The sequence below is a fragment of the Clupea harengus genome, chromosome 6 (genome assembly GCF_900700415.2).
Source record: "Clupea harengus chromosome 6, Ch_v2.0.2, whole genome shotgun sequence".
Lineage (NCBI taxonomy): Eukaryota > Metazoa > Chordata > Actinopteri > Clupeiformes > Clupeidae > Clupea > Clupea harengus.
In genome coordinates this window covers 6738423-6761104 of record NC_045157.1, presented here as the reverse complement: position 1 = coordinate 6761104, position 22682 = coordinate 6738423, and the positions used below count along the sequence as shown (strand labels likewise).

The window sequence follows — 22682 nt, the reverse complement described above, 5'->3', positions numbered from 1 at the left end:
CCCTCTGAAGCAGTGGACTGTGCTGCCATCCTTGTCCTGCATATGTTCTACCAACCCCTGCCCCTGGTGAGTTCAGTCAGATATGCTGATCAGGGAAAAATGGAAATCCTGCAGAGCAGTGAGAGTAGGAACAGGATTGCTATTCAAAAGAACATGAACTTATATAAAAATATATATATTTTGCCTGTTCACCCTAAGAGATTAGGGTACATACTGTAAATGGTCCCTACTGTTGAATGTGTCAGTGTATCCAATGTCGGCGAACTACACTCTGAGAATACACTTCCTCAAACTGAAAAAAGAAGAAGAGGAAGTACTCTGAGTGAAAAGATGTTTGAAAAAAAGTATGACATAAAAGGGCTACAGCCACCAGAGATGAGTACTAGAGGGGAGACACGATGAAAGGGTTGCTTGGGTCCTTTTTCATTCTTGTGTGTATCACCCAAGGTAAGTTTGATTACCATCTTCATATAAAGCTGGCTATTTCAGATGTATAACCTATAAAATATGACAAATTATGAAGCAGTGTGTTTTTAATGTGTATGTTATGTCAACATTTTTTTAATTTTCAGATGTAGTTACTGGGTCTGTGGTCTCTCAGCCTGACCAAGTGATCATTTCTTGGCTGGGTGAGACTGTGACGGTGGAATGTATGACACTGAAAGACAGTAACGAGTATGTATTTTGGTATCAGCAGAGATTAGGACAGATGCCAAGGTGTATATGCATGGCACGGAAAAATACAGATCCCAACTATGTTGGTGAGTTTAAAGACTCACACATCTCATGTCAGACAACAGAAGGAGGATTTGATCTGAAAATCAGAAACAGCACTCGGTCAGATGAAGCCTCATATTACTGTGCCACCAGAAACAGGGCCTTTCTGGATTTTGCAGAAAGAACTTTTGTAAGAATCAAAGGTAATTTTGCAGTTATAGTTACATTTGTTGATAACATTAAATATTGCTATCAATCAGGAACCATTCAATAGAGGAACCATTAGTTCCAAATACTTTAATCCACAAACAAAAATGACTTGAATTGTTTTACTGGAACAGACGAGACACAGCAGATCTCCAATGCAGTGACAGTGATCCAATCTCCGACACAAGACCCAGTTCATTCTGTGGACTCAGAACCTCTTCAGTGTCCAGGAGTAAGGGAGACCAGAACAGAAGAGCTCAGTTTGTACTGGTTTGGACCTGCTTCAAGAGATTCCCATCCAGGACTTATTTATGCTTACAGAAACAGAAGCAGTACTTGTGAGACTAGCTCCATGCTGAAGTCTATGCATGAGCTACCTACAAGCAATGACAGCAATGCTGCAACCTTCTACTGTGCTGTGAAGACATGTGGACAGATATTGTTGGGGAATGGCCCAACACGTCAAACTAGTAAGATATTTCAACTGTTTCTCAATGTCTGATGCCCACGGTTAAAACTGTGTTGTAAAAGTATATTTTTATGTTTTAGAATTATTAACAAATTTGAGTCTATTTTTCATGGCACTATTTTATTTAACTCACTCCAATTGTTACTTACAACAAGCTTCTGCATGAATTTTTGATTTATTTCACAGAGAGCTCGGTGGACTACATGACTCCTGTGTTGGGAGGGACATTATTCCTCTGTGTCGTCTTGGACATTTACCTCATGTATTTGTATTACAAAAAGAGAACATGTCTGAACTGCCAAGGTATTTGTACTGATCGTTTGAATTTTATACAGAATTTGTAGGTGCTGTGAATGGTAGATGTCAAATGTGTACCAGACAATTTGTAATTTAGCTTCCTTCAAAACCTGTCCGGCCAAACACAGAGGTTTTTATCAGATCTGAATCTGAATAGATGTATGTTTTTCTCCCACAGAAATGTGATGAGAGTTTGAATTATGCAGCACTGCATTTCTCTCAGAGAGCAACACCAGAGGGCCCGCAGAGAAGAGAACCCCTTCAGTAGAGTGTGTAGTCTGATGTACGAGGCTCGCAAACACACACTTGTTGATTATTCACCATTTCTATTTGAAAATATTAAACCAAACATATTCTACTGAAATTCTAGTTAAACAGCTTTATTGTATGATGTATTCATTTAAAAGAGTAACTTGAAATATACTGATAATGCAAGTGCTTAAATGTATTATTAGAAAAGGCTTGCTAAAAAATAATGAAATGATTATATTGAAGTGTGAATAATGTAAAGAATAGTAAGTCTGTAGCCATCTGAAAAAAAACTGTTACCATTCAATATCTGTACTTTAAATCCAATTCTCTGAAACTTTCTGCAATTTGTGTTAAGTTGTTTGTTCTGTATGAAGTCATATGTAATCTACAGTATTTAGCATTGATAGCATGTCAATAAAGCATTCTTTTTATAACTGACTAAATTGCTTTATGGAGTTAATATGTTTTTGTTGTTTTGCATAATACTCATCAATGTAGTAAAACTTATCCTGTCCCTATTTTAAGTGTTTAGTTTTGATTTCACAAAGGTTCTGCCAGGATAATAATGCAGGAACAGATGCTAGTGTGGCAGAGTGGGCTACGCCTCCACAGTCCATCCCCCCAGGTGTAATAAGAAACACTGATTACTGGGCGGGCTTGTATTTCGATATATAGCCCAGCTCAGGTCACGGGGAGACACGTCCTCCTAACCTTGTTTTGCTTCCGGGTGCCCATCAGTTTGTATGGTGGCGTGGGATTGCAAATTGCACTACTTGGATTAATGCTTTTACCGAAGGTAAGCAACTTTGGCGTTAAGCCACTTCGTCCATTGCGGCAGCTTCTTATTGTTTCTAAAAAGGCTCGTTCACTTTTCTGTTTAGCACGAGTGGTTCATTGTCGCGACAAAGCCGGTGTAGCGGTTGCTCTGACGCCGGGTGCTCGGTGGGAATCAGCTGGAGGTAGGCTGGTTCAGTTACTACTACCGCTCTGTATTTTAATATGCAGGTTTAGTTACCAGCACCGCTCTGTATTTTAATATGCAGGTTTAGTTACCAGCACCGCTCTGTATTTTTAAATGCGCATTAGTTATGAATAACAATGCTATCCTCCTCTCTATCATAGCTCCGTCCATGACTCGCTGTCCCTGAGTGTGCAGTCATTGCAGCTCGGCACATTGAGCTGAGGGTCATCCACTGCCTCCACCCGGGAAGGGCTGCTGTTCTGTTTTACTGTCAAATGCATGTTTATAATTGACCGGCATGCTCATGCTTGGTGTGTATCTCTCTGTGATTTCCTGCATGCATGGGGCTAGGCTGGGTATGCTACCTTCCATCTCCGCTTGCTCTGCCTGATATCGTTTTGTTGGTTTCTTTTGATTTGATGCATGGGGCTGTGCAGTGGGCTGCTGCTTTTCCCTTTTGTTGTTTTGTGCTGCTGCTATGTTAACTATGGTGGTGGTAATTCTGAGTGATTGTTAACTAGCCTAACCGTGTCTTTGCTGAAGTGCGTGCGTGTGCCTCTGTGTGTGGGTGTGTGCATGTAGCTAAGGTAACCCAGGGTACTGTGACAAAGCCCGCTACTCCCCGCTGACCGTCGGAGGTCCACCCCGTCCTAAGTCCCTCCGCCAAAGCTAAGTAGCCTCAGTAGGATAGCCACACTATTAAATCCTCTCCCTGCCTCTTTACTCCCTGCCTTAAGTGTTTTGCTAACCCCAGTGCCTCTATCTCTCTCCCTGGACAGGTGCAGTGGGTTTCACTTGAGCGACAGGCTGACCCCCAGGTGGTGGAGCCCACCCCCTCACTTTTCCTTGCTGTGTGCATAACGGTTGCCCTATTTTGGAGTGCAGTGCTTACTGGTTTTATGCACGTGTGGTGTATCTTCTGGGCCTCTCCTGTCCCCCTCTTGGAAAGTCCTGCTCGCTGCGGTAAGCCACTGCCCTGCTCCACCTTTGAGTCCTGACCACTGGCCCATCTCCGTAAGGCTTTGGCCATCTCACCTGCTCATATTCGGGTCATAGCCCACTGGCTAACATTGTATGTGTCTACTGTGTGTGTTTAGTGTATGTGTGTACGCTGGAAATAACTCTGTTTGGTTGTTGTGTGAGAGGCAACAGCCTGTACTATAATTGCCCTGTACTCCTTTTACTACTGTTTGTATACCTGTTAATAAACTGTATTTATGGAACCCATGTCTCTGGCCTAAGAGTGTTACGAACTTGTGTTTGCCTTGTTAGAGCTAAAGTAACACGGAGTCTATATCTGTCCTAGGGTGACTACCTAGGTGGCGTAGTCGACAATTAAACCTATCCTAGTAAACTACCTCGCCACTGTCACACTAGTGATGGATACTGTAGACCTCCATTTTACATTTACATCTAGTAATTGAGCAGACACTTTTGTCCAAAGCAACGTACAAGGGAGAGAACAGTCAAGCTACGAGCGATAGAGACCAAGTGTAACAATAAATACTACTTTACAAAAGAAATAGAAAAAAAGAAGTGCAGTTTAAGTTAAATTTTGATTACTTGTATTGCATTGTAATGTATTGTTTTAGTTTGCATCAATGAAAGCATTATAATGTTTGACTACTGATGGCGGTTGGTCATTGAAAGGATAGAATTTAGAACCCTGGTAAATTCCACCAAAGGTGGAAAAATCCATTTTGTGGATCGACGTGGAAATTGTCTCAAAAAGTATGGAGCAGATTAGAATGTATCAGATACCAGCAAACAAGCTGTATACTCATGACATGTGCACTCAACAATTCCAATAAACATTATTTGATACAATTGTATTTGAAGGGGTGTGTAAAAAGCCTGACATGACACCGTCATCAACATGACATGGCACCTGTCATAAACATGAAGGAGTCTTTATGAATGTTCATGACTGTTGTCATTAAGTGTCATTCGGTAAATAATGTAATTTCTAATGTTAAATTGACGTTGTTTGGGAGGTCTTTGTTATGACAACTTGGCACTAACCAAACCTAACTACCAAACTAGCTTTAGATTTATGTGTTAATATTACATTGAACTGTCATGTGGTTGGTTTTGACATGTGTTAATATTACATTGAACTGTGGTTTTGACATTGGCTGTTCTAATTGTGTCTTGAAATTGCAACTTCAGTGGTACCATTTGGATTACGAGTTACGCTTAATGACAACATTCATAAACATTCATAAAAGCTACTTCATGTTCATGACAGTCGACATGTCATATATATGATTGTGTCATGTCAGTCTCATGCACACCCCTTCAAATAAAGTGTTGCACATTTTTTTCCCCTGACTATTGAAATATTCCATAATTACACAAAGTGTTTGAGAAACATTGCGTATTATTGTCAAGCTTGCAATACTGCAGCTGCAGATTGGGGACAGTTGAAGGTCCTACAATTGCCTCATATCAGCTGTGTACACTGATCTCACAAGAAGGCAAAAACAAAGGGTTTATGAATTTAATGGGGGCTTTGTTAATGGGATAAGGCCTATCCGGGACAGTCAGAATGACAGCAATGAACCTGATATGATGTCTTAGTTCTTGTAGTTGCTGAATCATCAGCACCCCTTCAGGACATTCTGATGCATTACACTACTGGCATGAACAACTGCCTCATGTGTAGTAACCACAACTACACTACTGCATCCATAATCTAATTTGCACATCAAATAATTTTTTATAGCATGATTTAGAGAACTTCACTGAACACAGACATGTTCCAACAGTGTTTACAGTAATTCATCTTTTTTCAGAAGAAAACGATTCTAATGTACATTTTGAAAGTTTGACCATCCTGAAGAATAGAAATCTGTAAGATGGGCAATTATGAAAAAAAGCTACTTCAAATCCATTCTCTTAACCAGGCTTCACATGACAGTGTCACAGGAAGTTGAAACCTGCTGTCATTCTCTACCTATATTTAGACACTTTCCACACACTGTCTGCTCTACAGTGAAGCATTCATGATGATTTCTAAAGTGTCTCAAACCATAGTTTTAATTTTCAGCATTTTGGTGGCAGTTTGGCATACATCCTGTAAGTAGAGTCTGATTGAATGATGTTTTTACAATGGAATTTATTCCTATAGCATTTCTATTCTTACTAAACAATTAAAGAAACAATTTTAACGATTCAAGATTTTCTCAGTGTCTTAATGTATTATTATTTCCAGCTCCTGTAAACACTGAGGGCATCTCTCCTACTCTAGTGATGACGGCTAAGACCGGCGGCACTGTAACTTTGGAATGCTTTCTATCAGAAAAAACACGAACTGATCCTGTAGTTTGGTACAAGCAAAGTGTTGGCCAGATGCCACTTCTTCTAGGATCAGCTCAGCCACTTCAGCCTTCTGTACTCTACAATGAATTTAATAATAGCCGTTTCATCATGAACAGGGGTTCTGTAACTTTCCACCTTTTTATCTCAAACATTCAGTCATCTGATGAGGCTTTTTATTTCTGTGGAGTCAAGATTGGCTATGAAATACGTTTTGGAAATGGAACATATTTGCTTGTGAAAGGTACCCTCAGTACACGCATTACCTGCATTTTACTTTTGCGATCTCTACCATTGGAGTATTGTCATGATATTGAAAAAGCATATGATGATCGATGGTTGTGTGTATGACATGATTTCCAGAAAAAGATCAGCTGAGGTCCAGCATTGCAGCAGTGATCCAAGCCCAAGTATCAGACCCAGTTCACCCAGGTGATTCAAAGACACTGGAGTGTGAAGTTCAAACTGAGACCAGAACAGAAGACCTCAGAGTGTTCTGGTTCAGACCAGCTTCAGAAGATTCCCATCCAGGAGTCATTTACACCAACAACAGCAGGAGTGGTCAGTGTGAGGGTCGCTGTGTCTACAGTCTCTCTAAGAAGGACATCAACATCTCTGATGCTGGAACTTACTACTGTGGCATAGCCACAAGCAGACAAATACTGTTTGGGAATGGAACAGCACTCATCATTGGTAGGTTATTGCCATAACTTTGCCACATTATTGTGAGGTTAGGAGATACAGTATGTAGCTGTAAACATGTATCCAAATAATGGTGATGGTTTGAATTTTACAGCAAAGTCTTTCTTAGGCCTCATTCTGGCCTCAACAAGATTTTTGTGCCAATTTGGTATCATGCTTAAAGTTTGAGTTCAATCAATCATTGTACAACAAATATGTGAGCCAGAATAAAAAGTAGTACAGTATCTTGTAACATATCAGTATAATATATCTGAACAAATTATCACAGTTAAGAAACTGGTTTGTTGCTCTAATATTGCTTATACCACTATTTATACTATTATAATAAAATATCTTACGTAAATTGCATTTGTCATAGTCACTCTGCTTCATTTGCAGGGGAGCCTGTGGATACTCTGCTGGTTGGTTTGGCCGTGGCTTTGGGTTGCTGTGTTGCGCTGATGTTTTTTCTGTTTTTCCTGAACTACAAGAGGAGAATTACATGTGACAACTGCAAAAGTAAGTATCATTTTGATTCATATTGTAACTTTTAAATGTTGCTGAGCTGACTTTGTTGAGTCTGTGTGTGTTGTTTTGGTTGATAGTAAGACACTTGCAGCATGGTAGAGATGGCAGCTGTGAAACCAGACAAAGAAGTGGTCAGGTAAGATATTTAGGTTTTTTAGTCCTGATCATATGTCGTTATGTTTTTGTCTTGGTTTAGTTTTCAAATAGTAGACAATACTCCAGGAATAATTCTTATGAGATTAATACAAATGTATGAGATTTACATGATATTACAGTGATTAAATACATACTGACTGATAATGACTTCTTTTTCACCATTATTGTTATAATATACTATAGTGTGCATATTGTTTTACAACAACAAACTCTAAGGATGAAGAATGAGGAAATGAGTACAATGTCAGATTTTCTCATTACTTTATTTAATTTCTTTTTTCTAATATACATCATCCCTCTTTGCTCCCATAGGCTGAGGCTGCAGAGGGTTTAACTTATGCAGCCTTGAGCTTCTCTAAGAAGGAGACCAGAGGGAGGAGAACTAAGAGGAAGCTGCCACCAGACGCTGTTTATTCTGCGGTCCAACTCTGACCACTCAGTCCTGGTTACTGTGTCATACTGTATCTGACAGAAGCAACTGTAGTCAGTTTGTTTCATTTTCATTTCCCCCCTATTGTAACATTCATTGATTTCATTTTATTTTCATGTATTACATTCCTGTGTTTTGGAATTAAGTTCCATTTTCTTTATCAATCCAAACCAATCAGTTATTCACATTATATAATGTGATCCATATCAATAAAATAATAAATTATCGACAAATATTGATGTGGTTGTGTTAATCTCCTTACAACTCAGTAAAAAGCATTTTTACCTTTTTTGTACATATGTTGTGTGCCTCTTGAGGAAACAACTTGAGGGTTACATTGGCAAAGCCGGAGTGTTAAATAAATAAATAAAAAGTGTGTATGGGAACGTTTTCTGCAGTTTTGCAGTTCTGCTGACTAATGGTCTGCAAATGAGGAGAGTTAAGCAGGACAGATACCCAGGCCCCTGTCTGTGGTCCACTAATCAACCAATGGGTTTGGGTGAGAAAGTTTCATACAGTGTCATTTACAAGACGCCTTGAGTATTTGAGTAACTACTTAATGTGTTATCCATTCAGTTCTCAGCTGATGAGCACATCTTTGCCATTATTCATGCCTACAACAAAATCACAGCTGTGCTGTTATTCCTGATAACAAGCCCTTTAGTTTAGAAATCTATCACTTGGGAGTAAAGTATATAAAACAAAACATGAACATGTAGTGTTCCACAACACTAATGGACAGCTGTGTTATGATAAAGTAATCACACCCAATGAGCCCCCTATTGGGAGCGATGACACTCAGTGATAGCTGGGCATTGCTCTGTGAACCAGCAGTGTGTCACAACAGCATCGCACCCTGCTTCCCTTTCACAAATATCGTATTATTTATTTTACACAGGGATTCTCTCCAATGACCCCAAACATGTACAAAAAACAAACAAACATCATAACGCAAATTGTACTCAAAGTACTCACAAAACTAGGCAAACAGTATTCACTGTATTCAATCACATCTGCGACGGTCACTGACAAAATGCATACACCATGTTATAGATTCCACAATTCCAAATACTTCACTTACTTTAAACTACTTGCGGTAGTGGGGGTTAAAGTTGGGCACCAGGTGACCACCAGGTCACCTTTACCATGTCAGACAGAGTGAAATGAAACTTGGAATAGCAGATAGAATTAACTAAAACAGTCAAAGAGTCAGAAATGCGTTAAAAAGGTATATATTATTTCAGTTCGCAATCATCAATAATCACATAGAACTTTATACTTAGCACACAGACAGACTGCTCGTCCTAGGCTAAATAGTCTCTGATTTTTTTTTTTTTGCTAATCAACCGAAACGAGTCTTCAGCAACACAGGGCAATCAATGCATGCAACAAATCAGACAGCATTCATTAATGTTACACAACTAACAAGACCGGAGTTACACAGTACTCCAACCACGCAAACTGTTCCATCCAGCTTTTACAAAAACTCCTTTGTTGGACTCAAGGTGGATATTTCTGGAGTTTTGGTCTTCTTGGACCATCCTGAGCGTTCATGCTTATGTCACCGATGCTGCCAGCACCATGGTTAGCACCCTCAGTAGCGGTGGAGGGTTGACCTCCTTGACCACAACACTCCTCTCCTTAAAAATCCACACCAGATACCCCTGGCATTTTTTCTTTATCTACGTCACTCTCGTTTCTTAATCGTTCTTCCAAACGTGGACATTTAGGTAGCAAAATCCGATGCATTGTTGAAAACTACCAGGCACTAGCTCATTTTCTCCTTCAACCGTCTCAACTCACGCTTGAGATGTGAAAATTGGGTCAAAGGTTATGACAGAATGATTGCTCTGTGTCTAAAACAATCAGTTCATTTCAATCTGTTATAATTTTCTTTTGTGAATACAATATTATTATCACACAAAAAATAACGCAGAATGAAATTAAAAAACAATAATGAATAAACCATTATTTTCTTGGGGGTGCTATGGCTAATCCAGGGTGAGCTAGAACACCCCCTAGCCTAGTTTGCTCTTAAACTGAGAACAGGCCCTGAGTCTGTAATATCTTTTGCCTGTAGAGCTGTGGTTTTAGAAAAGGATGTGTCAGGCCCCGATTTCATAATTCCTGTTTTCCACACAGGCTGGTGATTCTGGGGTACTGACTTACACAACATTGCAGAGAGGGAGAGAGAAGAGCTCTCTGCCACATGATGTTGTGTACTCTGGAGTGCGACTCTATTTTTTAGGACAGAGTGTTACTCGAGTCTCTCAAACTGACATCCTCTCTTATGTCTCGACTGATTGCTTTGGATGAAAGCCAAGTCTAGTTTGAACTTAAACATAACTTTGTGACCCCCCAACCCCACCAACACACACACTGCATTCAGTGTGTGCACACATTTCCTGTAAAACTAAATTTTTACTCAGACATTATCTATGTCATGGGACTTCATTTCAGAGATAAAATGTACATTAAGTGAACTATGCTTCAATTACATTTTTGTCCCTCTCTCTGTTTTGCAAAAACGTACTAATATAATATTTTTTTATATGTCTAAAATGTTGGATGAACTTGACTTCAAAATCAAATACTATACATAATAGTAATAATTAAAGATTCATTTAAATTTTGATTTCACTTCCTTTTACATTCCCCTAATAAGTATTTACCTGGTAAATATATGGTAATTTATAGTATGTTATTGGGTAATTACCACAGGTAGTCGGTCGATGAGTACAGAGAAACTACAGTGGATTATTAATTCTGTTAGTTTGTCTTAATGTGTGATTTTTGAAGGTCTTAAGTATACTTAGATTATATGTCTGTGACTTCCTTTGTGCAACATGTACAACACTGTGTGGCAGTTGAAGTTTTGTTTTATGTGTTTGAGTGCGTGCGTGTGTGTGTGTGTGTGTGTGCGTGCGTTTGCGTGTGCGTGTGCGTGTGTGTGCGCGTGTGTGCGTGTGCGTCGGCGTTTGTGTGTGTGTGCGTGTGTGTGTGTGTGTGTGCGCGCGCGCGTGTGTGTGCGCGTGTGTGTGTGAGTGTGTGTGTTAAACCACAGATACACATGTATGCTGTGTTCTTTTTGATGTTTTCCACTCTGAGATGTCTGTTGCTGACCTGATTAAGCCCTTCTCAACCACCTGATAGAGCAGACATGTGCCCTCTCACTTTTGGCACTTTCTTTATAAACATTTTCCTTCCTTGATTGTAAATACATCATTTTTTTTAATGCATGCTATCAAATGAATAATAATAATCATCGTTTTTACCAATAAATACAATATGTTACTAAAAGTAAATTTTCTGCTTTGTACACATTATGCAATTTCATATAAATTTTTTGACAGACATGATACACAGCCACTTGTGAGTCTGTGAGTGTGTGTTTTTGAAGGTATTGTTGTTCAAATTAGATTAAATTAAAATTAGATGTTTGTAGTAGCCTATATTGTATTTTCTGTGCACACACAGCACAAAATTGACAACACAATTTGTTTCTGTTTTTACCAAATACACTCAACCACAATGATAATTTCCAGCAGACTGTTATGTACCACTGTAATGTTAAAGCGACACAATACTGATCTATGCACACCAACCTGTACATAAAGCACCTCAGGCCTGGAGTAGGTTAGAACCGGGGGCAGAGCTAGGACTTTATCCCAGCTAAGTTGTTGACGGGGGGAGGATTGGTTGAAAGAAAGAGACTTGTTGACGGGGGTGGCAGGCTTGAATGGCGATATTTTATTTACCCAGTAATGGAATTTGACACCTAAAAATATTTGGGGCTTTTCAGAAAACATTTGTGGCACAAGTGTGTGTGTCTGTGTGTGGTATAAATATGTTTGCACATCACTGTGTGTTGCATACCAGTTACCTGTGGCCCACTAGCTCAGAGCCCTGTGGCTGTTTGTTGATCTCTCGCACTCTCACGCTCTCTCTCTCCATCTCTCTCTCCCTCTCTTTGAAGCCAGCCCCTTTCCCCCTGCCCTGCGTCCTGCTCTCATGTTTGTTTCTCAGAGCGCTGGTTGCTGTGCATCACTCACACGCCTTCAGCGCTACGGCTTGACCACAGAGGATTCTCAGCTCCAGCACCGTTATTACCCAGAATCAGCCTCACTCCCCCCCCCCCATCACTGCTGTTTGTGCTTTCAACATCATGCATCAGCCCACTGTCCTCAGACCTGCACGCACAGTGGTAGACCAAAAGAGCACGGCTGAGGAGAAATACAACTGTGACAAACAACAAAAGAAAAGACTGCAGAAAGACTGGCCTATTAAGTCTGCACCTGAAAACCACACAGGGTCTAGAAGTTTCCAGCCGCCAACTTTCTCACTATCAACAATGTTATTTATATCATGGTGTCACAGCAGACTGGTTGCAAACACCAGTGGAAACTTCACACATCTCTGAACCCCTCTCATTACAGAGACACAACAGGACCCTGCAATGTTCACATGTTCAAAAGTAATACTATTTTTTTTAAATATATTATTTATTAAATTGTGTTTTATTTGTTATCTTGATTTAGTTTTGTTGTTGAGACAGGACAACAACATCACATTAACACTATACTATAGTGTTTTCAAAGCTTTAGGAAACCATAACCGTGCATCAGTTTGTTTACTAAAGCAAATCTTTTATCACATATCTTTACTCATTATAGGAAGTTTGTGATTTCTTTACTCAGTACCATATTCATATTTAAATAATGAGCCTGTGGTTTTGCATACCAGGCTGCAAGCCATTAGTCTTGACAAGCAGAACAGGCAGCCTTCTGCCTTGGCCTGGATGACTGTATGTGATAGGGAAATATGAAACTCTGACTTTATGTATGTATAAAACATGTCTCTTCTGTTTCTGTATATCGTTGATTTTTAAATGGTGACGTTTCTAACTCTGTGGATGTGCTTAAAAGTGTACCTTCTGTGTATGTGTAAGCAAGGGCTGATAAGAATAACTAGTAGTCCTTCTTTTCTGCCTTGCTGTTGCATTACGTTGCAAAAAGCATAGCAAGATGACCTCGGGCGTCAGAGACCCACCACGTGGTTATCCCTGTTGATAAAGTGTTTTGGCATCAGAGAATGCTAACTTCTTTCTATATAAACCTTGAGTGGTGTGTTTTTTTTTTGCTTCTCTCTCGTCTGCTGCTGACTGGGAGTGAGCCCGGGCTCTCTCTCTCTCTCTCTCTCTCTGAGAGCCCGTGCCGCTCTCTGGCCTGCCAGGATGTAGGTGGGCCCGACAAACTTGTTGTTGTTGTTACATAAATATACTTATATGCAACTCCGGAGTCCTGAGGTAACTTGAGAGAATTTTCACCTTACAGTATGCTGTCTAGCTCCTTCTCATGACTTTTTTCAGCATGCAATTAATTGTGCTGCGAGTACAGGCTCATTCATCAAATCTACCATTCAGTTTGAAAGCTTCATATTTAACAGCATTATATGATTATAAGTACTGCATGTGTGACCTTGTTGAAATGAATTGAAGCAGTTTTGTGGGTCAGGAGGCAATAGAGACTGTGCATTATACTATGTTCATGAGTAATTCACCTAAAAAGCTTGTGTAAAAAAGAACATGAGTGTAACGGAAATTCATTATCAATAAGTTACACTGTATAGTACAAGTTGTTTAACAGCATTACAAATGTAAATAACCTCAGACTCCATTTGTAAAATGGTAAGTATATGTCCATTGCTACAGCAGACATTCGAAGTAAAATGTTTTTCCATAATTGTCATTAGTACTTCATCTCTATGTATTCAGAAAAGCGTGCATGTGAGTGTGTGTGTGTGTGTGTGTGTGTGTGTGTGTGTGTGTGTGTGTGTGCGTGTGTGTCTGTGTCTCTCTCTGTCTGCAAGTAAAGGAGAGAGGAAGAGGTGAGTGAGTGTGTGTGAGAAAGTATGATTCTAGCAGCTGAGCTCTTGATTACTAGCGCCATCTTGTGAAAGATCATTTAAATTGATTACATACATGGCCATAGGCCATTAAAAGTACAACTGATTTTCTGTCACAGAAAGCATATTTAAATATTGTTTATTTATTTATTAAATATTTGAGCAATCAGCTCTGGGTTTTTAATGATTTTTCCTGATTTCTAGCGCCATCTTGTGAAAGCTACACTGGTAATATTTGTCTGTGATCACACACGCTTTGGTTCGGTATGGTGGTAGTCAAGAGAAACATATCACCTGTACAAAATGGCACCATTGAGCCGGAGACACTGTCTGTTGCTGCTACCACCACTGCTGCTGGTTCTGCGCTTGTTAACTGTGTATAGTCAACTGGCAGAAAATCTTTCTAATAAAAACAACAGGTACTCTTACTCATCATCTGCTGCTCCATAGAATTGGCGGCATGTTCATTACATAAATGCTTTATTTTGTCTTGCTCTATTATTATTACTGTACTGTTTGACTCAATCAATCAATCAATCAATTTGTTTATTTGATCAAGAGGGACAGTGTACATTCATGAACATTAAAATGTAAATGCACCCAATTATAGCCAAAAGGCTAGTTTCCATTGGCAGTCCCCCTGCCAGAGTGAAAAAGGCTATACAACCTAAAAAAGGCATTAACGTATATCAAACATAACATTGACAATAAATCAAAAAAATAAAATAAAAGAAGATACAATAAAATAAAATACCATCCTAATATACAAGTTCTACTGCTATACAAGTTCTACTGCTTACCCACTAGTGATCACATTTTTGGTTATTTATCAACCATGTTTTGAGATTACTTTTAAAACAGTTGAATGAGGTTGATTCTCTAATGTTCTGAGGGAGATGGTTCCATTCCCGGGCTGACCTAACTGAGAAAACCGACTGTCCAAATACACTTTTTTTTAAAGGAATATCACAGTCTCCTCTTGCTGCCCCTCGAGTAGCACTGGTTGCTGCTGTTCTAAACGTGACTAGGCTGCATAGTGGTGGGGGGGCCAGGTTAAACCGGATTTTGAACATTAAACAACAGTTCTTAAATGTGATCAGGTTGTCCCAACTTAAAAGTCTGTACTTATGGAGGACTGAACAGTGATGGTGTGATTTAGGTTTTTTGTCAAGTATTTTGAGAGCCTGTTTGTAAAGAGACATGACTGGTTTAAGGGTAGTGGAGTTGGCAGTAGACCAGGTGGGTAAGCAGTAGTTAATGTGAGATAAAATCATCGAGAACATGTACATTTTAGCAGCCTCGGTGGACATGTGATTTCTAAGATGCCTAAAGTTGGCCAAGGTGAATTTTAAATGTTTAAATGTTTTTTTAACATGTTTTTTAAAAGTAAGTTGATTATCAATCAAGATACCAAGATATTTGTATTCCTTCACAATCTTGATTCTTTGATCAGAAATAAACACATCGGGTTCAGTGTGAGACTTGCTGGTTTTAGAAAAAAACATAGCAACGGTTTTGGAATTGTTGAGCTGACATAAACTTACCTGTGTCATAAACTTACCTTTTGCTACCATTTGAATATGCTTCCATAGGCCATTGAATGCTGGGCGTGTACAAAAATCCCATATTTTCAAAAACATATTTTGAGAAAATGAGGCAGAACCCCATCACAAATGTTTGATATGTTAAGAAGAAATATCTAATCTTTCCAAAAAAAATTGTTTCATGTTGGTAAATGCTGTCATTTTTTTTGCTATAGCATGCCAAAAATGGCACATAATGGGTTTTCATCCATTTTCAAGCTTTAATATCTTCCAGCCCATTCTGTGTATAATATCAAGTCTCTAGCTTTAACATTGAGCTTTCCACAGTCCTTCAAAGATGCTACGAAAGAGCATAGTGTAAAATGTTCGCGCAAATTCAAGCACCCCGAATACTATGATATACCCAAGCCACACCCTTGGAAGTCCATATTTTTCAAGTAATGGTATGAGATTTTAAGCCTAGAAAGTTTGAAGGAGCTAGCTTAAATACTTTTCTAGTAATAGCAATTTGAAAATGTCTCTTCACAAAACGCTGCTCAAAAAGCGTCTTAAGTATTGGCACCCCCTCCCCCCCTAAAACATCCTATTGTGACAAAACTGTTGGGAGTAGAGAGCTAATATTTGGGACTATTAATATTAAGAAGTGTATGAACAACCTTGAATTTTTTCAGCCAAATCTGAGATGGTCGAGTGGGGAATTGTCCTTTAATTGTCCCGTTTGGCGTGGAATGACCCTATAACAACATGGTGTCATAAATGTCAGAAAATCTTTTGGAGAGTCCATAGTTCTGTTTCACAAAATACATTAATAGACTCAATCTAATATCACCATATGTTATACTATATGATGAAAGGCCTTCAGAGAAAAGTTAAAAGACAACCTGAAACAGATCTGGTGATGATGTGGGTGGATAAACATTTCTGCTGTGGTTCCTGTATCAAAACACTGTGACGGAGTGCCGTCACTACAGATGAGTGTGTGCTCTGACTGCCATTCCACTGAGCCTGGCTCTTTGGTGTTGGGGTCAGTGTGCAGGTTTGGTACCCTGTAGATCTGGGTTCAAGGCCGGGTGGGGTGACTGTCCTCTTTCTTCGCTACAAATAGGGTTCACTCAAATAAATGTTTTAAACTTTGTAGAAGTTCCTGCAATCAGGTGTGTGCATGTTTGTGGACCTTGACACTGACTGCTGATTGTTGTCTTCTGTTTAGTTAGAGGCTTAGCAGGTTTTTATCTTGATATTTGGAATTTGGCTTTCTCTTTATTTTCATTAATAACTTTTTGGGTTGAATTTTGAATCTGCGTTCCCTAATCTGCATTTTGTGTGTTGGATTTATGGTGTGTTTGATCTTTTTGAAGAGTTAATAAACCCATATGACTTTTTAACCCTCACTCTGACTCTGAGCTTTTGGCCACACCCACATATAGACGGTGACCCAACGCTTGGGTCTTCACAAACACAGACAAATAAATTGACACTTCCGCCTCTTTACCTGATATCATAAATAGCTTCGCCCAGCATGTCTGTCACTGTGGACACATCTCTTAGGTCCTGTAAATGCTCAGTGCAATTTTAATGCTGATCAACTAAGGCAAGTGGTTACAGGTAATAAACATACAATCTATAGAAACCCAGGTAGTCCTAGAAGAAGTCACACTGTCAGAAGCAAAACTGGTTGAAAGGAGAGCAGTTTTATTTAATTACTGATCACTGCTCTCTTTTTTTCAATTCATAGAATGGTCTGCATATACATTGACCTTGAAATGATGATCTTGATATATTCCGCCCTGTTGCAGATCACTACTGTGTTTACAGGTAAGACCAAATCTTATATAAACATGAATGAAAATAATTATATTACTTACTTGCTTGTTTCTAACTTTCCTTCTTTTCAATTCTCTCTCTCTCTCTCTCTCTCTCTCTCTCTCTCTCTCTTTCTCTTCGGATGGAAAACGTTACCAACCAGACACCACAGTAACAGCAAAGATAGGAGACAATGTAACTCTGAAATGTGACGCAGATGTAACAACTAACTTCAGCTCCATCTCCTGGTTTCACCTAAAACCACCAAAACATCTTCAATATATTGTAGGAACTTTTAGATATTTTCCAGATTTTGCAGCTTATGGTGGCTTTAGCAAACGACGTTTCAAAGCCATCGGAACCAAAGGAATAGATTATTTGCAAATTTTAAACACAGAAGATACGGATTCAGGAATATATTACTGTGGCGTTATCTCAGGACTTCTGATTACGATTGCCAACGGGACTTCTTTGAATTTTGAAGGTATGTTTTTTTTTCCCCTTCATATCTATGTTAGTATAATATTAATATAGCCTAATACAGTGCAATCCTAATGTTTATTATTTTGACGCATCGCTAACGTAAAGGATAACGACTGCCGAGGAGTTCCGCTATAGTTCTTCGAACGACAAAGTTTGTTTGATTACATTTGATTACTCTTGCTAAACCTAACTCATTTAGTTTGCTAATTTCTCATTATATGCCTTCTATGCTAGATATTCAGCTTGCTAGTTCTCCAGACAACATGTTATTTAACCACGGAATTCATCTTGTTTTACACCAATTGTCTAAATGACAGAATACGTTTATTTTGTTCATTTATTACCTTGCCTGACTACACACTCACTGTAGTAGCCTCTATCAATGGTCAGGTTTTCAATATATTGTCATTATGGTTGTTCAATGTTTACAGAGCATTGATATAGAATGGTGATTCAACTTTTTTCACCAGATCTACTTGGTAGGTTTCCCATTATAGAGAATTAATGGACACCTACCAGCCAACAGTATTGCTCGTCTCAGGGGTATAAATACAAGTCATATTTATTAACTATTTGTGTGTTTGCTTTTTCATTTTCAAGATACTGAGTTGAGCTCTGAGAACATACAAAAGCCTACTAAAGGTAAAAAAAAAAAAGAATCTGACGCTCTAACTGTTAAAACATGTAGGTTATGTCATTAATCAATGTCCTGCAAAAATACTGTATATTTGTATTCATGACTATACCATAGATGAGTGTAGAAGTCCAAAGAGAAGGTATTTAGTGCATTCCTATTTAGCGTATGTGATAGCCTATATTACAACAAGACAGGCTACTCCCTTTTGGAATGTAACACCGTTTGGAAGAAAAAGATTTTAGACTTTGTTTTGAACATTACTTTAAAGTAGGAGTTGCACAGAGTGAGAAATGGGAGAAATGGGGCTGTTTCTTAATATTGTTAACTGTTAGTATTGACTTCATTTCCCTTACCGCTTTTTTGGAGTTGGGGTGAGTCAGGTTTAGTAGGGAGAACGGTGTTTTGGATGGCGCTGGAGAAGTAAAGCGTTTCAGTTCCAAACTCGTCTATCTCCGTGGAATTATTCCCTTAACCACTGTATCCTAGTAACCCCCTCCCGCGGGTCTGAAGTTTTACACTAGCTCTGGCGCGCACACAGTTTTCAGTTAGAGCGCGTGGTCAACAAGAGGAAGTGCTTTGATGAAACAGACTGTCGTTGTGATAAAAATAGACGTGCAGTAATTGTGAGATGTACAATTTTGGTAATTCACATATTTTGGGTATCATCCATAGCCTACTTCACCATTGTGTAAGGTAGGCTAAGACCAGGAGTTATATTCATATCATATCATTCATTTTATGATTAGCTCAATGTGCTGAGATCAACCCAATCATCATTGCATATTCTAATTGATACAAGACGCCTCCTTCTCGAGTTTTTCGGGGAACAATTAGGCCTTCTTGATTTCTAAAATGATGTAGGCCTACTTGTGCACCCCCTCAATATATTTAACTGAGGCCTGACAGCACAAATAAGGCCAACCCTTGTGGCATGTCCATAGAAACAGGTAAATAGTAAAAACTGTTTAGAAAATGTGTTTTTATGCATGTATGTCCTTCAACGGCAGTGTACTGTATATTTGCATATGTATGTTAGAGCTTGGGTAGAATACATTCTTATTTTGCATGATATGAGATGTGCTGTTATGAGACAATAGTTTGCACTTTGGTCTTTCTAGAAAACTGGATGAACTCTGTGGTTGTTGGTTTGGGAGTGGCATTAGGTGTGTGTGTTGCTGTGATGTCATTTCTTATTGCTTCACATTTAAAGAGATCTGTGTGTGATCACTGCAAAGGTAAGCACTGCATCTTATCTACTGCATTTTATACAGACTGGAAGCCATTTTCATAATTTTACATATTGATGTTTATTGTTGTTTAACAGAAACAACTCCTAATCAACTGTACTGTAACAACCCTGTGCTAGAGGCACCTCAGGTAACTCAACTCAAGTGCTGTAATTGTTACGGCTGGGCTTCTAATAACCCTCTCAGAGAATGCCATTCTCATTGTAAAGTTTAAGACAGATTGTTGAATTGTGACATGTTTCAAAAAGTCTTTGAATTACTTAACAGCAGCGATCAACTAAAAACAGAAGCAAGTTCCAGTGTGTACCTTTTGACAGATTTGCCTTGCACATTTACATGGCATACATTTTCAGATTGAACTGTATATCACTATCTCCATAATAATATGTAATAAAATAATACATTTGATTAAAGTAATTAGGATTCAGGAGTTAGCTGGAAATAGAACTGAACTCATTCTGAAATGACAGGACAGTGATACTGAGATGATACATTTCTCTCCTCTGCATTTTTCTACAAAGAGTAAGAAGTGGGAAGACAAGAACACGGACTTGCAATCAGAGGTTGTTTACTATGATGTAAAACATCTAAAATAACAAAGACTGAATTTTCATTCAATGAGAAGAAAAAGTGCATTAGTGTGTAATTTATTTAACAATAAAATATGCTATAAATGTACGGTTGTACAGCACTGTTGTCCAGTTTAATGAATCACACATATCTAATAATATGTGAAGATGAAATAAGAATGGTCTTGTTCTCCCCCATGGTTTTATGGTTCATGTATTAGGTTCTGTTAACTCATTTCTGTCTGCATTTTAGTATTGTTATTCATGCTGATGCTTTTTTTCCTCATGGAGGTGGTCAATCAAATTCAACAGTCAATGTCCCAATACAAATGTGGGGGATGTCTTTTGTTTAAGTGTGATGCCATGTTTCAATAGGAAATTGTATTGCATTAGTATATAACAAATAAATATGAATAAAAAAAATATGAATACATTTATTTGAATGAGGATATGAATTGCAATGCTAACATGACAAGCTATACTCAAATAGTGAAAGCACCTGCTGTTGGAAATGTTTCCTCAGTAGCCAGTCCTGAATATACATTGGGCATCTGAGGCTGGCCTTATCCATTTGGTAAATGTCTTTGGAACTGCTGGAAAACCACAAGATTGTCCATTCAAAGCCAAAAAGTGTAAAGGTTAAACTAAAATGAAAATGTTGGAGGCAAATAGTGAAGCTATGGTGCATTATATATGTGATGTATGTGATATAATGGTCCTCTTCCGTTTGACTGTGGTGAGGTAGTCCTGACTGTTATTTCATAGAACACACTGACTATGTATGAAGAGAATGAGGATAAAATCAGGAACCACTTTTGTGTGCCTCTGTCCATGGTGCTGAAACAGCTCCAGGTTTCCCTTGGGAAGCACCTCCACTTGATTGTTCCCCTCGTACTTCTTCTAAATGCACACATGTACTGTACAGAGTGTTGGAACATTCTGGAGCATGACAGCCTTCACATCAACAGAGAGCTTCTTAGTAGTACAGTGGTGTTAAACAGTAGTCACTATAGTGTTTATTGATGAAAGGCAACATGCCGTCATCAGAATTTTTCAAAACTTCAGGCAAAACGGGGTTTCACTGCTAAATGATACCACTGAAATAGGCCTAAGATCACATAGGTCATACGTATGTCACACATTTGCTAAAGTATGCTAGGTTAAGGTCAATGTTAATGTGCAGCCGCTCTGGCTGCAAGCCCGAGAGTGTGAGCTCTTCTTGCTGACTGTCGGTGAAGGTGGGGTAGCCATGGCGAGCGTACAGCCAGAGATCAGCAGCACTGAGGTCACTCTGAGATAACTTACCTAGGTTTCTCACTAAACCACTGAAAGAGTATGCTGTTCTTGGCGAATTCCTTGATGAAAATGCCGAAGTCGGTTCCTTGGTTCAAGTTAGCTGGTTTAGAGTAAGAGACTTGTGGAAGACAGCTTTGTGATACTTGTGATGGAGCCACATATTGATGTTTCCCTGTTCTGATTGGTTGTTGCATGGTGGTTCTTGTTTGAGCATAGAAATGCTCATATGGGGTAATGAACGTTTTTGCTATTTTGTTGTTATGTTATGTGTTGTATGTCCTATGCACCAACCACCAAGATAATTTCCTGTATATGTAAATATACTTGGCCATTAAAAGAATTCTGATTCTGATTGGACCAACTATTGCTATTCTACTGTTGTAAGAGACATGAACTAAGTGTAGCATTATTTTGTATCTGTAATTCATACCCCTGGGTGTGTACTCTCTGTCTCACTGAGACCTGAATCGTTAGCATCTGAATCCTTTCTCCCCAGATAGCCTCCTTCCTGATATAACCTTTGTCCTCTGTTCTCAGCCCCCTCCCCCACAGGTGAACCCCCCACCCCACGGTCTCCCCTTCCTGCCATTACCTGTAGGGTGTGGTGCCCCCCCCTGTATTCTACCTGCCTGAATGGTATACATGCAATCACATGCTACAGTCAGGTTGGTCATTCTCTGAGGAGCAGGCTTAGAGGGGGTCTCCACACTGAAATAAACTCTGACTGTCTTCCGGTCCGTTCTTCAAGGTTGGCTCATTTAGATTCTATCACCTGCATCTCTTTTATTTAAAAAAATCTGTATTTAAAAGTAAGTTGACCATACAGTGAATACCAGATAGTAGATTATGAGGTTTTAATTTGATTGACACACAGGGAAGGGGTGGAGTGTCATTCAGATTCATCCATCACCACACGATCCTTGAAGGTACACAGATGTAAAGCATTAGCCAATAAGCACGAGGGGGAGGAGAGAGGGGGTGGGAACTGCATGCAGTGTGTGCACACATTTCCTGTAAAACTACATTTTTACTCAGACATTATCTATGTCATGGGGCTTCATTTCAGTGATAAAATGTACTATTTAAATTTGAACTATGCTTCAATTTTATTTCTGTTCACTTTTACATTTTTATTCCTCTGTCTGTTTTGCATAAAGGTGTATTGTGAATTGTTGTTAGCAAG

The 22682-nt window shown here is 39.0% G+C and overlaps 2 protein-coding genes across 2 annotated transcripts; both read left to right on the top strand.

The window, feature by feature from the left end:
* The first annotated feature begins 364 nt into the window (after window positions 1-364).
* Window positions 365-1426, top strand: LOC105906893. The gene is made up of 3 exons (XM_031569805.1): window positions 365-447; window positions 573-920; window positions 1059-1426. The coding sequence occupies exons 1-3, from the start codon at window positions 399-401 to the stop codon at window positions 1424-1426; spliced, it is 765 nt and encodes a 254-aa protein (XP_031425665.1). The 5' UTR covers window positions 365-398.
* Window positions 1427-5900: 4474 nt separating this feature from the next.
* Window positions 5901-7549, top strand: LOC105910419. Its single transcript, XM_031569803.2, has 4 exons — window positions 5901-5981; window positions 6118-6465; window positions 6585-6914; window positions 7302-7549. Exons 1-4 carry the CDS (start codon window positions 5909-5911, stop codon window positions 7454-7456), a joined length of 906 nt encoding a protein of 301 aa, XP_031425663.2. The 5' UTR covers window positions 5901-5908; the 3' UTR covers window positions 7457-7549.
* The last annotated feature ends 15133 nt before the right edge of the window (window positions 7550-22682 follow it).